Source organism: Molothrus ater, chromosome 19 (assembly GCF_012460135.2).
Source record: "Molothrus ater isolate BHLD 08-10-18 breed brown headed cowbird chromosome 19, BPBGC_Mater_1.1, whole genome shotgun sequence".
Lineage (NCBI taxonomy): Eukaryota > Metazoa > Chordata > Aves > Passeriformes > Icteridae > Molothrus > Molothrus ater.
The window spans coordinates 8,944,283-8,958,198 of record NC_050496.2 but is presented as its reverse complement, the minus strand read 5'-3'; the positions used below and the strand labels follow the sequence as shown (position 1 = coordinate 8,958,198).

Genomic DNA, 13,916 nt, shown 5'->3' with positions numbered 1-13,916 from the left:
CAACCTTAGCACTCACCAAGTTATACATACAGGTGACTGATAACTGTACATGTAAACCTCAGTAACTGAGGGTTCTTAATATTTGGGTAAATAACTACTTGATCCACAGATGTAGTAAGAAAAGGAACAACATACTGAGCCCCAGGTGGGCTGGAGGCACAACTCCATCACTGAAAGGAACTCTGTTAATGCTGCTGCTTGGATGGGTCAGATGGATTTTGGGGAGGACAGAAGAAAACTGTTCCATGGTAAAAGCTGTAGTCAGAAGTGACCTTTAGAAAGAATTTTTGTTTCCTAAGCAGTCATCTGAGCAAGGGTGAGATGTCAAGTGAAAGCTTGATCAGGGTCTGAATGTTTCTTTTGGTTGTTTGAACCCAGACTGGCTCCAGGTCATATGCAGCAGAAATGAGACTTAAAACAACAAACAACCAAACCCTGCAAATGGAATTTCTGAAGGCTTTGCACGAAGCAGGTTAACATCAGGCTCCTTCTGTACAGCCTGCTGGGGAAGTTCACAAATGCTGGAAGAAGCAAGGAATTGTCAGCAATTTAGGAGCCATAAAATGGACAACTGTAGTGTGTAGGAAGTTGTGGACAGATACTTGCTCTGAATAAGCTGTGTAGCAAAGATCTGCTGGTTTAAAATGTTTAACCCAGCTTAGTTTAGTGACAGGTTAAAAAATGTTTACATGAGCAGCTCTGCTAGGAAGTAGAAAGGGCTACAACCTTCAGCAGGATGATGATGCCGAGCAGGTGGCACCAGCTTGCTGCATAATACAATCTGATATCACAACTGTTTGTGAAGTGCAATTTCTTCACCACCACATAATCATTCTTCTGAACTGCTCTTTAAACGTCAGCAAAGGCCTCGCATTAATTCAGCTTGACAGTTTGATTACAGCATTTTAACAGCTTCTGAAAAATAATTCAGTTACTGAAGTGGTAAACTTGCTGTCTTGGCAGTGGAGATAAAGTGCTGCCTCCCAGCTGGAGAAGCAGAGCTAATCCTGTAATTCCTGGTCCATCTCTGTGTATGGTCACCAGTGCTTTGGTTTAATTGCATGCTATTTCCTCTCCATGTAAATATATGCTAAGTTCACTTTCATGGGTCAATAAAATGCTTAAATAATGTGCTCCCCACACTATGACCTTTACATATTTATGACCTTGCTTTGAGTTTCAAATTTTCTTTATTTATAAGGTATAAAGCATTAACTATTGCATGTAGAAGGGTTAGGATTAGGAGTGAAATATTTCAGTGTGTTGGGGTGGGATGGGGCTCTGGAACTCAGAGGTACATCTGGCAGGGAAAATAGAAAGGTGGTGCTTCAGAGATGAACTGTAATTTCAGGGTACTTGAAGATAATTTTAACAGCCTGGTATGTTTTAATATTGCCATTTTGTGGTATGTGGAAATATCTTATGTAGCACACAGCAACCTACATCTGTAACTTTCAGCATAGGCTTCTCCTGCTTCTTGTTTTATTTTTTTGTGTAAGTTGATTTGGGATGTTTTCCTACGTAAAATTGTGTTTGACTTAATGCTTGAAAATAAGGGTATTTGAAACAGGGGAAAATGCATTTAACGTGGTGTTGTGTTTTCTTGCCAGACTCTGACACATCTCTGGAACCTGCAATGACAAGTCGGAACAGTAGCCATGCAGACAAAACTGGTGAAATGTCCTCAAAGCAGTCAACACCCAAAGTGCAGGTCCAACGATCTGTCTCCCGAGAAACCATCACAATTCATTTCTCTGCATTTGGGAAGGAGGAAGAAGAGGAGGAAGAGGAGTTTAAAGAGTTTCTTGATGAGGAACTAGATGACCAAAGCATTGTAACAGCACTTGAAGCCAAGGAAGACCTCTGCTTTGAGCATACCGGCCATGACCTTTTTGGTCCAGCTACCTCGCTTAACATGGCCAACTCTGCATCACCGCTGTCCTCATCGCCTGCAGTTCTGCCAGCTGCAGAAACTGTAAAGCTGTTGGACTCTTCTTCCCCATCCCAAATACTCAGTGCAGTGCCACCGGTCCTGTCGCCATCGTCACACTCGTGTCACGCATTTGGCTCATCAGGTGCACCAGCACCACCTGTGGAACAGAAATCCAGTCTGTCTTCCCCATCGTCATCCCCTTCCAGGTCAGTTGCCTGCTCTAGTGGCTCATCCACAGTTTCTAGTTCAAAGCCTTTTAAGGGGTTAGTCAAGTCCTTTTCAACAGAAGTGGAACCAAAAGAACCCACCCCACCGATGCGACACAGACACTTAATGAAAACCTTGGTGAAATCTCTGTCTACAGACACTTCTAAACAGGACTCTGAAGCTGTGTCTTACAGGCCACCTGACTCAAAACTGAACTTGCATCTGTTCAAACAGTTCACTCAACCTCGAGCTACAGGTGGTGATTCTAAAACTGCCCCCTCCTCTCCATTAACATCCCCCTCCGACACTCGTTCCTTTTTTAAAGTACCTGAAATGGAGGCTAAAATTGAAGATACGAAAAGACGCCTTTCTGAGGTAATTTATGAGCCTCTTCAGCTGCTCAGCAAAATAATGGGTGATGAAAGTAGTAGCCACAGGCCCAAAGCCTTATCTTCAAGTGCTTCAGAACTCTCAAACCTTTCCAGTTTGAATGGCCATTTGGAAAGCAATAACAACTACAGCATTAAGGAAGAGGAGTGTGATTCTGAAGGGGATTTCTCTGGGGGTGACTTTAACTTGACTAAGAGCAATCACTCAAGAGGGGCAGAAGAACATGCAAAAGAGATGGAGACCAAAAGCTCTCAGTCTGCAAGCACAAAGGATGTGGGGTCAAAACCTTCACTTGTACTTGAAAAATGTTTGTTGTCTGCACTAGTGAGCAGGGAGGATGAGGAGTTTTGTGAACTGTATTCTGAAGACTTTTTCTTGCTAGAGGAAGAAAGCAAAACTGATAAACCTGCTGAAACTGTGGTGGAGCCTGAGATGACCGAGGAAACTGTTACTATGCTCAGTAGTGAAGATGAAAATACTCTGGATGTGCAACAGTCTGAAATACCAGTGAAAACTTTATACTTATTAATACTGTTAGTCTATGCTTACCTTATTATCCCTCTCCCTGGCTATTTAAGTGGACTTTTACTTGGAATGGCCCTTGGATTTATGGTAGCTGTCTGTGTGATTTGGCTTCTTATTCCACGTTCTCATGAGTATCTCAAATTGCATAAAAGCATGAAAAAGCGATGGAATACAGGAGCTCTGGACATCAAAGAACCTGAAATATTGAAGGTGAGGTCCTGGCATTTTGTGTGTGTGTCTGTGTGCATTATTTTGAGTAGAAGGAGTAAACTAGATTTATCCTGAGGGTGTAAATGAGCTGAAATGTCCCCACTTGTAAATAGTTTTTTAGGGTCAACTCACTTTGGCAGGGGCACAAATGGTTTAGTATTCAAGAATATGTAAGACTTTGGTGTCTTTAGGGATTAGTAGAAAATGGAGTTTCTTCAAAGTAAAAGGGCAAATGGCTTTGCTGATAGATTTGAAACAATCCAACTGAAATACTGAGAGCAAGCAGTGTCAAAGTTTAGTGTGTACAATAACATTTGTGCTTGAAGCTGTGTCTTGGGAGATGTATTTTGTTTCTGGGATATTTTGTCTAGGCAGTAATTTGTCTGGTCTGTTCATAAGCAGAGACAAAAGCATTGTGTTCAAGTAGAGCATAGAGTTGGAGAGCATATGGGTCATCCTCAAACATGAGCTAATTGAAAAGGGAGGAGGAATTGCAGTTCAGCAAAATGTGTCTGAGAGCTGGGTTTTGAATGAAAGTTTGTCCTCCCTGCTCTCTGCCCTCCAGTTGCTGTTGTTGAGATATTTCAAGTTTGCTGTCGCTTTGTGTGCCACTTTGCTGCCTGTCCAGCTGTGATCCACCCAACCCCTCTGTTCCTTCAGTGCTTCTGGTCCCTGTCCTGCCCTCCTAATCTCCATCTGTGATGAATTCAAATAATATTTTCCCAATTGCAGAATTCCAAGCAATAAAACATCTACTGGTTTCTGATGTGCAGCAGAAGCATTTCTGAGTGCTGGTGGTGTAACCTTCACTTGATAGCACATGCTGATCAGGGTATTTGTGGAGGCATTATTTGTATTTGTGTAAATATTCAACTGAGCTTTTTTGAAGGTGCATCCCCAATTGTAACAGCACAAAGGTTTCATGAGTTTAAATTCAGATGGGTATATGCTGTAGAATCTATAATGTATTGATGGCTAATTTCATGTATCTTTAGGTAACTGAAAAGTTAGAAAAACAGAATATAAAACATTACTTTTGTTGCATAAACAGTGGTAATTGCATGTCTAGCCCTTACTCTACCTTGGTGTTCTTTTTTTTTTTGTGAATGAGACGAGTTGTGGTTATTATTTGCTGTAGTGAATTCAGACTGAGCACTCCTCTCTGCCCAATTGAATTACCTGCTACTCCCACGGACAAATTGTTACAAACTTTCACTTCAGTTTGGAGCCAAGACCCTTCCTCCATACTTGATAGCTGATAGAGATCCTGATGTTCATTATTGGCTGGTGTTAGGCTGTCTCTGAGATGTCAGCTCTTATTCAGGAACATTTAAACTATATTTTAATGCTTTTGTTGAGGATTTACATCTTATGAAAATGGCTGTAGGCAAGAAATGAACAGTGCAGGGAAGTCTGCATAAATGTAGATTAATGGTTTTTATGACCTGATGAGTATTTCTTGTGCCCATAACACAGAGTAATTGTCTTTAATATGTAAATGCTTCAGGAGTTTACAAACCAGCTCAATGCCCATATTGTAGTGGAACATGATGTAATATGATTTAGCAGATTGCAAGTTATTATTCCCACTTCAGACAACTGTCTTCTGTTTGCATCTATCAAAATGACTACTGGACAGCTTAGATCCTCTGGAAAGGATCTGAAAAGGCAGCTCAAGACTTAATCTGTGACAAAACTCAGGGGAATATAGGAAAATCAAACCTGATGCTCTTGCATAAAGATGTTCTCTTCAGAACTTGTTGGTCTGGTATTCTGGCCTGGGCTGCTGTTGTGCAATTATGATAAATGCTCTGAGTAAGATGCCTTCATATGGGGCTCCCAGAGCTGGGATTCTGCCAAACTGTTGCCAAGTTATTTTTGTACAAGTATGTGTGCATTCTTCCCATGTAAACGTTGTTTGAGAAGTTTGCATTTCCTAGGTTTCAAAAACTAGAGCAAAATTCCCCTCAGCAATTTCTGAAATACTTGAACAGATTATTGTCTCCCACAAAACTGTTTTAACTGGTTTTGGCAGTGGGAAAAAGTAAATGCCACTTGTGCTGGTAAGTGTGTGTTTCTATAGGTGTCTGTACTTACTTCAGTCAACTGGGGAAAAACATCCCCCCAACCAGAAAATGCACCACAAAACCCCTGCATCTTCATTGCATGTTTTTGTATCTGCCTATTCCCTTAGTTTTCAGTTCTCTGGCTTCCTTCTTATCTTTTTCTTTTTCTTTCCCTGCCCACATTTTTTCCTTCTTTAATCCATTAGTCTTTTCTAACTTCCTTCTTGGCCTTTCAGCTCTGCATTCTCTTGTGTCGTGCTGACTGATACAAAAGGTTTTAAGTAACAGCTAAAATGGAAATTATATATTTACCCTTTCTATTAGAAAGAACTTTTAGGAGAACACAGTGGCAGTGCCTGCTGGAGAAATGGAAGGCTTTGAGCCACAGTGTACAGAAAGAGGAGGCTTTTTATCAGCGTGGTATTCCTGACCACCATCCAAGGGATTTCATGTTTGAGAGTGGCCTCTGGCAGACAAATGTTTCTTCCAGTTAAGGTGATGGTTGCTTCTCCTACCTCAGACCTTTTTTTGTGCCTTTGGATTCCCTGTGAAAGAAGCTCAAAAATGCATTCTATTTTTCCCTCATTTATGAAGCAAAATACTATTGAAGTATTATAAGATAGTGGTAATAAGAGGGGTAGTAATACAATTGTGTGATTTGAGTGATCAACAGTCTTGAAAACATTTTGGTGCTAAAGTATTTGATTATATCATTTAATAATAATGGCTATTAACCAGTTAATATCACTAAGAAACTTTAGGGACAGTTTTAATCCAGATTTGGCTTGTATTGGGAAAGTGGCATTTGCTGATTCTTTTATTTATGTATTTGAAAGTATCATAAGTAATGATTTTAATTTATTTTTACCCACAGGCCAGGCTAGGTGCCCCCAGCCCTCTGGGTCCTTCATAAGGATATTTTGCAGTTCTCCCTATCCTCCCCTCTCAGGTTATGTTGTAACACACCTGAGACCTTAAATAAGTAACACTAAAAAGTTGGTACCTACAAGGCCTTTTACATGAATTATTCTGTTGAACTGCAGTTTGGATAAAATATTTGGAGCCTGGAGTACGGAAAGAGGAAAACTAAACTGAGGAGGTTTTTAAAGCTGTTTTTGCCATGTCCCATGAGCCAAGTGTTCCCAGGTCTGGAGCAGTGGCAGCAGCTGTGGATTGGAGCTGCACCTGAGCTGGGAAAGCCGTGGTGCTGCCCAGCCCAAGGAGCAGCTCCGTGGTCAGGCACGTTCTGCTTTCAGCTGGGAGTGTGGAGCAACTGCTGACCTTTAGAAATGGAGATCACAGGATCAGTGTAAATGGCCAGCAGCTGCACAGTGGCATATGACTATGGTCATTGTCCTCCCAGAATTACTAAATTTCTTATTTTAACAACTTTGCTGGAACAGAGAAGACCTATCCTACAGTCACTCCTCTCCTACACAAGGAAATCCATTGTTGCTTCAGGAGTTTGGGAGAATTTATCTGTTGCTAGCACGTTATGGTAACACAATTTCTCTGTTTGGGTGCATTGCAAAACTGTTTCCATGGGCTGTGAGTCTTTTGTTCCTACTTGGTTTAGCAAAAAGAGAGGTGGAGGTAATTCTGCTGAAATTGTTCTTAAAGTGCAGGAACTTTGGAATGACTCTAGGGGCTTCTTGGATAAACTTCTCAGTGTTTTTTAAGCTAGGTGAAATAACTTACAGAACTGAAGATCACTGAAGTGAGAAGGCAGGTGGTGTTGTTACCTCCTTTAACACTGTTAGATAAAATTCCTGCAGCTGCCACAGATTTTCAGATTCATTAATGGAGCAAAGAATCACCATTTAGTGAAGCATTAACATTTTACTGTCAGCCATGCAGTGTATCTCTGTAACAAAATAACATGAAAATTGAGTGCAAAGAAGAAACTTCATCCTTAGAAATTAGAAAACTAAAATTTTGTGTAGAAGGAGGGATTGTAGTAATGTTCTGTCTCTTTTATCCTGACTGTTGTCTGAAAATAAAACCCAAAATACTTAAACCTGAGCTTGGTTCTCCAGTTGCTGCTAACATGGTGGTTGTGCTGTGTTTGCACTTCTGTTGGGTTATGGGTGAGCAGGTGTGAGAATTGTGTGTTTGGCAGACTGTACAGCTAATCAGTTGGTTTGAACTGGAAGGCCTGGGCACATGGTAGGGATCAGAAAAGCAGGAGGGATTTTTACTTACTTTGGCACAGGGAAGTCAAGATTTTGATGGGTAAATCACTCCTTGTTTTCATCACAGTTCCATCTCCAGCAGGCCGTTAAAGGAATGTCGGGTGCAGTCTGACCTTCCTTCCTGGGTACCACATGTACCCATAAGTTTCCAACCTTTCTACTGAAAATAGAAAGCTTATTAGACTTAGAGAAAGGGCTCATGTGACTAAGCTTCCCATAATGACCCACTCTCCAAGCAGCCCTTTGCTCTGTGCCAGCTGGGGTGGTATTGGCTGAATGGCCTTCCAGGAGAAGGCAAGAAACTTCTGAGGCAGCAAATTCCCATCTGTACATTTGCCTGGCTGCAGGCTCCAGACTTTGTCTGAGCTAGAAATAGCTTGGAGATCTGATGGGGGCAGGTGGGAGTTGCTCCAGAGATCTGTGGGCCATATGGATATTCCAGTTCCTGCACACGGTGGCTTTGGGCAGCTCATGTGATGTTCTTGTGCTTCAGTACGTCCAGCTGGAGTTCCTGGCTGAAAATTAATTGCTGTCTGCTCAAAGATGTCTTGGCTAAATAATTTCTAGGAAGGAGATGGGATGTGCCTCAAACCTACGTCATCCCTGGTGTGCAGTTTGATGGCTTGTAGAAAACTCTTCCTTGTGCATTGTATTTCCTATTTGGGAGTTGTGCATAACCCACTGTAAGCAAAAAAACAACCATAAAGCTTCTTCAAAGAGTAGGTCCTGATAAAGGCATTTCTATTAATAAAAGACATGATCTGCTTTGGAGCTGAGCAAAGATGAATGACTTAATCTTTCCTGAACATAAAAGAAATGCTAATTTATCTAGTTTTTTCAGGGTTTGTAGTGGAAATTGAGCTAGATGTTGGAGTAAGCAAAACAGATATCGCTGTTACTATGGCACCTAAGAAAGTGTATGCTGTCTACTGTGGGAAATTATGTGGCACTGAAACTGAAGAAAATTAGCATAAAAGTAAATTTTACATTTCTTTGTGTGGTGGAAACTTCTTTAAGTTGAAATCTTGCAGTAATTTTAGGGATGTTTTGCATGAGGTAGTTATGACTTTTTGTTTTGAGAAATACTGGGGTGCTCATTCAGCTCTCCCCACTTCCCCCCACTGTAATCACACAGGTGTTTGTAAAGTTGCCATTTGACTTTCTGCTCCCCTTCACTTTGACATTGATGAATATTGAGTACACTGAATTTAAGGTTCTGATGTGCAGATAAAAACAAGATCAAAGAATGTTGCATGGCAGGTTAAGAGAAGGAAAACTTCTCCTTGAATGAGTATTCTGTCTACCTTCTACCCCATTTATCATCTCTACTTCTGTAATCAGATACTGGAGAAGAGAAGCAACATCACCCCCATGGTCAGAGTCAGCACTTAGAGGCTTGTTACAGCAGGACTGGCTGGTTTGTTTTGTGTTTCTTTTACAGCACAGAAATTAATTGAATTTAATCCACATGTATGACTCCCGTGTTGTAGCTGAGCAGTTACACAACATGCTAAATGCTCTCAAACAGTGATGGTGCATGAAAGCAAACTCCTTTGTGGTCTTCCAGTGAGTCCTTAATTGTGGTGATTACAGTATCAGTGCTGTCTGTGAGCACACAGGCTGTTTGCCTGGGCTCTGGGTGATTAAAGTGTCTGAGCTTGCTGGGCTGCTCAGCCCCCCTGCCCTGTGGCTCTTCCTTGTTGTCATTATATTGCAACAAAAATAATAATTAAAAAATAATAAAAAACTTCTCACAACAGCCAACTGACTCCAGTTCCCTTTCAACCAACCAATCCACTCTTTTATAACACTCTTCTTCTTATTGGCTATAGCTGAGGCCTGTTAAAGTCAGGCCTCGCTATATAATTGGGTCAGCTGCAACTCCTTAGGGGTAAGATTACTTTCTGTACTACCTTTAATTTCTTATATTGTATCCCCCTACACTTCCTGGCATCCTGCATCTGCAGATCCCACCATGGCTCCTGGGGAGGAGGTGAGAGCACCCTGTGCTACATAAACAACGTGACTGAGTCAGAAAAAACTCCTGGTATGCTTGAGATGTCATCCTCACCTCCTGCTCTGTTAGTTTGGTGCTACCTCGTTTAGGGCATTTATTGCCTCGTTCTCTTTGTCCACTGAGTGAAACAACTTTGGCAAAAGCTTGGATAATAATTTAAAGTTTTTAGGTACGTGCTGTACTTGGTTCTCCAGCAGCTTAAAAAGCCTGTTAACAGTGTCTTCTTCTCTAGGGATGGATGAATGAAATTTATAATTATGATCCAGAAACGTACCATGCTACGTTGACTCACTCTGTCTATGTGCGACTCGAAGGCAGCACCCTACGACTTTCAAAACCCAATAAAAATATTTCTAGAAGAGCTGTGTACAATGAGCCAAAGCCTGAAGTCACATATGTCAGTCAAAAAATTTATGAACTAACAGACAGCAAGGTGAGTGTTTCACTTATATCTGATTTTGACAAAATACTTTGCAAATTCTTTTTAACTCTGAATTTTATTTTTTCATTCCTCTATTTTCACGTTCTGTCATTATTTAAACAAAACTGTTGTCGTGACTAACTTGCAAAAGATTGTGCTGGGGAGGAAGATTGAGCAGGATTTGGAAGAAAGTACATACTTACACAATAAGGGAAAGGCATGATTCTTCTCTGGCAGTTGAGAGCAGAGTTAACTCATGGGAGCTCTGAGACCTGTTCCCAATGCATGAGATGACTGTTCTGAAGGTTACACCAAAAAATGCCTCATCTTTGGTGGTTGTCTCTGCCCCAATGCAGCTGAGAGAACATTTGTATTTCACTCAAAGAGGGAATGTACATCATATGTGAAGGAGGACAGTGAGAAATGTCTGTAATGTGACCTGCTCCAGGTGCCCCCAGTCTAGGGAAGGAGATGGGGGTTTTTGCAGTTGGAAGAGTGCATCAACAATAATGCTAGGACAGTTTTCCTACATGTTGTTTGCCTCCCTCAAATATGTCAAGAGTCGCCATGTGAAGTTGATTCCATTGGCATTGTTTTAAATAATACATCAATACCTAATTATTAAGGGAATGGATTTTTTTAATGTGCTGCCATCAGTCAAGGGCCTTGGCAGTACAGATGTAGGAGGCAACCACACTTCACTTGACTGGAAGTGAGAGGGAGAGAGGGATTAAGGGAATAGTGAGGAAAACCTCCCTCCTTTGCTCTGAGTGTGTATGGGAAAGGAGTGTGCTGTCAGCTCTGCCTTCCTTTAGACAGTGAAAAAGATAAAGAAAAAATTAGATTCCTGCCTTTTGCAGATTTGTTTTCCCATCACGAAGACAAGTAAAGCTGTCATGTGGGAGCACTTGACTGATGGTGGTTCCCCATGGTATCTTAGAAAAATTTCCAGTACTTCCCCCCACCCAGCCCCAGTTGACTACAGAAGGGCCAAGTGCCCTGACTGTAATAAACAAAGGATGCCTATTCTTCAAGGTACTCGCCCACAGGTTTTGGAGAACACTGCTGAGTACACACCCCCACATAAGATTTTTTAACTCTTTTTTTAAAACCACTCCTCTAATCACTTGCATTGTCTTAATTTGATATAAATATACTGAGTTTAGAATATAATTATCTGCAAATCAGTCTTATGGCTTGACTCTTATGTATTTGATGTGGCTGTCACCAACTTCAAACGCTCTATTTCATAAGGTGAGCATGAAAAATTGTGTTCAAAACTCAGTTTGGACTCTGATTATTTTATCTTGTTATCTATTTATCTCCCCGTGGTCCCAGAAATAAAATTCTTGGGTTTTCTATTATTTCTGCAAATCCATGAGAATAAGATCATCTAAACAAAAACAGAGTTTCTAATCCACGTGCTGTAATCTGCTTAAATGGCCTTTGTTTTAATTCCAAGGCTTGGCTCACCAAAGACTTAGTGATAGCACTGGGTTGGACATCCAGCAATTTTGAGTCAGTTAAACTGGCAGCTTCAGTGTGGGATCTTTATCTCTTGCATTCTTGTGTTCTTTACTTGAGTATAGAAACATGGAGGATACAAGTGAAAAGTAAGTTTATTTAACCCTTTCATGTATCCTTCAGATTTCCCTGGTTCCTAAGAGCCTGGCACGGAAACGCATTTGGAATAAGAAATACCCGATTTGCATTGAACTGGCCAAACAGGAGGACTTCATGGCCAAGGCCCAGACTGAGAAGGAGACTGCAGAGGAGAAACCTGCTGAGAAAGGGGACTTGAACAATGAGGAATCCAAGAAGCCTCAGGATGGAGTGAAATCCACTTGCCAAAAGGATCAAGTGCTTTACCTCTTTGGAAGGACAGGGAGGGAGAAGGAGGAGTGGTTCAGAAGGTTCCTTCTCGCATCAAAGCTCAAGTCTGAAGTAAAGAAGCCACCCAGTGGGAGCAAGCCAGGTACTCAGATTTTGTATTCTTGTAGAAGTCTGTTAAAAGAAACAAACCGAAGTCATGTTTTGCTGGTGCCACAGTGATCTTTACAAGCGAAAAAAAAAATAATACCAAAGATACTCTTCTCCTTACCTTGGCCTCTCATTGCCACCTTACCCCCACCTTTTCCCTCTTGGCGCTATGCTTTCAAATACTGTTACACACTGTTTTTCAATGACTGTAATAACTCCTGTCATATTTTTAAGGAGGAATTGTTCAGTCTCACCTTTTCTGTATGTTGGAACTGATGTCAACATTTGCAGTATTAGACTCAGTTCTCTCATTACCTGTTTTTCCTCCTCCATCCTCCTTCCACTCTAGTCCCCTGTAAAGGATAGAGCTTTCTCATGGGTTAGTGTCACAAGAAAACACATTTCTCTGTTTAAATGAAATGTCCTGCATGAATATATATATGAATAGATATATATCTATCTGAACCAACAAACATTAGTCTATAGTATCAATCAATTGTTTGGAATATCAATTTAAACCCACCCTCTGATACGATTTTAAACCTGAATGACTCATGCTTTTCTGCCTTTATTCTCTGAGAAGCTTTTTAAAAATTAGTTAACAGTATTGTTTCTGGGACATAACTTCTTGAAATGCAAATGCAAAATTAATAGCTAATTAAAATTCAAATAGTTACATGCTTTTCACAGTCCTTCTAATTGTAACAGTCTATAATTAGATTAGTAAAAAAAAAAAACAACACTTTAGTCATAGGTGCATTTCAATCACCTGACTGTTATTTTAGGCATTCTCCGGCAGAGCCGTTGGGAATTTTGCCATGTGTTATACATATGTGAGTGTCCATATTTAAATATGCTATTGATCAGCTGACTCCTCCAGTCCCACACCCTGCTGAGTGCTGAATCATAGCAAATACTGACTAATTTGGGTTTTGGACCACCTAAACACACAGCAGTAGAATTTACTTTTAGCCTTTAAAATCAGAAAGCACCATGCTGGTCTTTTTTTGGGAGAAATATCTGTGGAATAAACATGTTCCTTTAAAGTTTGATGATACACTGTGGGATTTGGCTGTCAGATTGTTCTCTGTTTAACAGGTATTATTCCTTTGTATTTAGGGGTACTGCCAGCACACAGCAGAACTGATAGTCAGTCTGGAGTTCTCACACACAGCCGGAGCAGCAGCAAGGGAAGTGCAGAAGAAATCACATCCCAGCCAAAGCACAAGGACCTGGCTGGCAACATGAGGCAGAAAATGCTTCTGGACTACAATATTTATATGGCAAAGTGTATTCCACAAGAAAAGAAAAGTCCTACAGGTAGTCCAGTCGTCAGTGCAGACAGCAGCCCTACAGCTGTGAAAAAGGTAACTTGTGCTTCAGAGGAACAGTGGACAGCTTCTGTAGCTCTTCCTAATCCTTTGATCTCCTGGACTGCATTTGAGTCACTCTCAGTAAACAGAACCTTAATACTAAGTACAACACTCATAATAAACATATCTTTAATGTTAAGCATGACCACTTTTTATTTAAAATAGTGGTAATTCATATCATGCATCTTTGTTTCCACTTTCATACAACCAGAAAAGGGAATAGGAGGCTATGGTGTAATGTCTGAATAAACACATCTTGTGTTCCCCAGGAAAACATATTCTAGCCCCCAACCACTCCTGAAGCTGTGGTGGATTTGCTGCTGAATGTGGCACGTGTCAGAGCCATGCTATAAATAGCTGAGCAGTGCTGGCAGGGAACCTGCGTCACAGCAGAGGCTCCTCGCCCTGGCACAGCCTGGCTGCAGCCCTTGTGAGAGTGCCTGCCAAGAGATGATGTTCAGAACTGCAGCATCCACCTGCCTGTCTTAGAAAGTGCTGCCTTTCTGCTAGCTTCAGGAGTTCTGCCTGCAATAATGTCAGGTGGTGAATTCTTCTGTCAGTGCAGGCAATTAATATGTTGTGTTTCCTTCATGGAAGCTTCC

At 41.1% G+C, this 13,916-nt stretch overlaps 1 protein-coding gene across 2 annotated transcripts in view; it reads left to right on the top strand.

Annotated features, from left to right (window-relative positions):
* Window positions 1–13,916, top strand: part of TEX2 (testis expressed 2) — a 46,308-nt gene that overhangs the window by 16,680 nt on the left and 15,712 nt on the right. For both annotated transcript variants that reach the window (XM_036394548.2, XM_036394547.2), the window contains exons 2-5: window positions 1,611–3,265; window positions 9,773–9,973; window positions 11,609–11,936; window positions 13,061–13,308. In XM_036394548.2, the coding sequence (XP_036250441.1) occupies window positions 1,637–3,265; window positions 9,773–9,973; window positions 11,609–11,936; window positions 13,061–13,308 (2,406 nt within the window). In that variant the 5' untranslated portion in view covers window positions 1,611–1,636. The remainder of the gene's footprint in view (window positions 1–1,610; window positions 3,266–9,772; window positions 9,974–11,608; window positions 11,937–13,060; window positions 13,309–13,916) is intronic.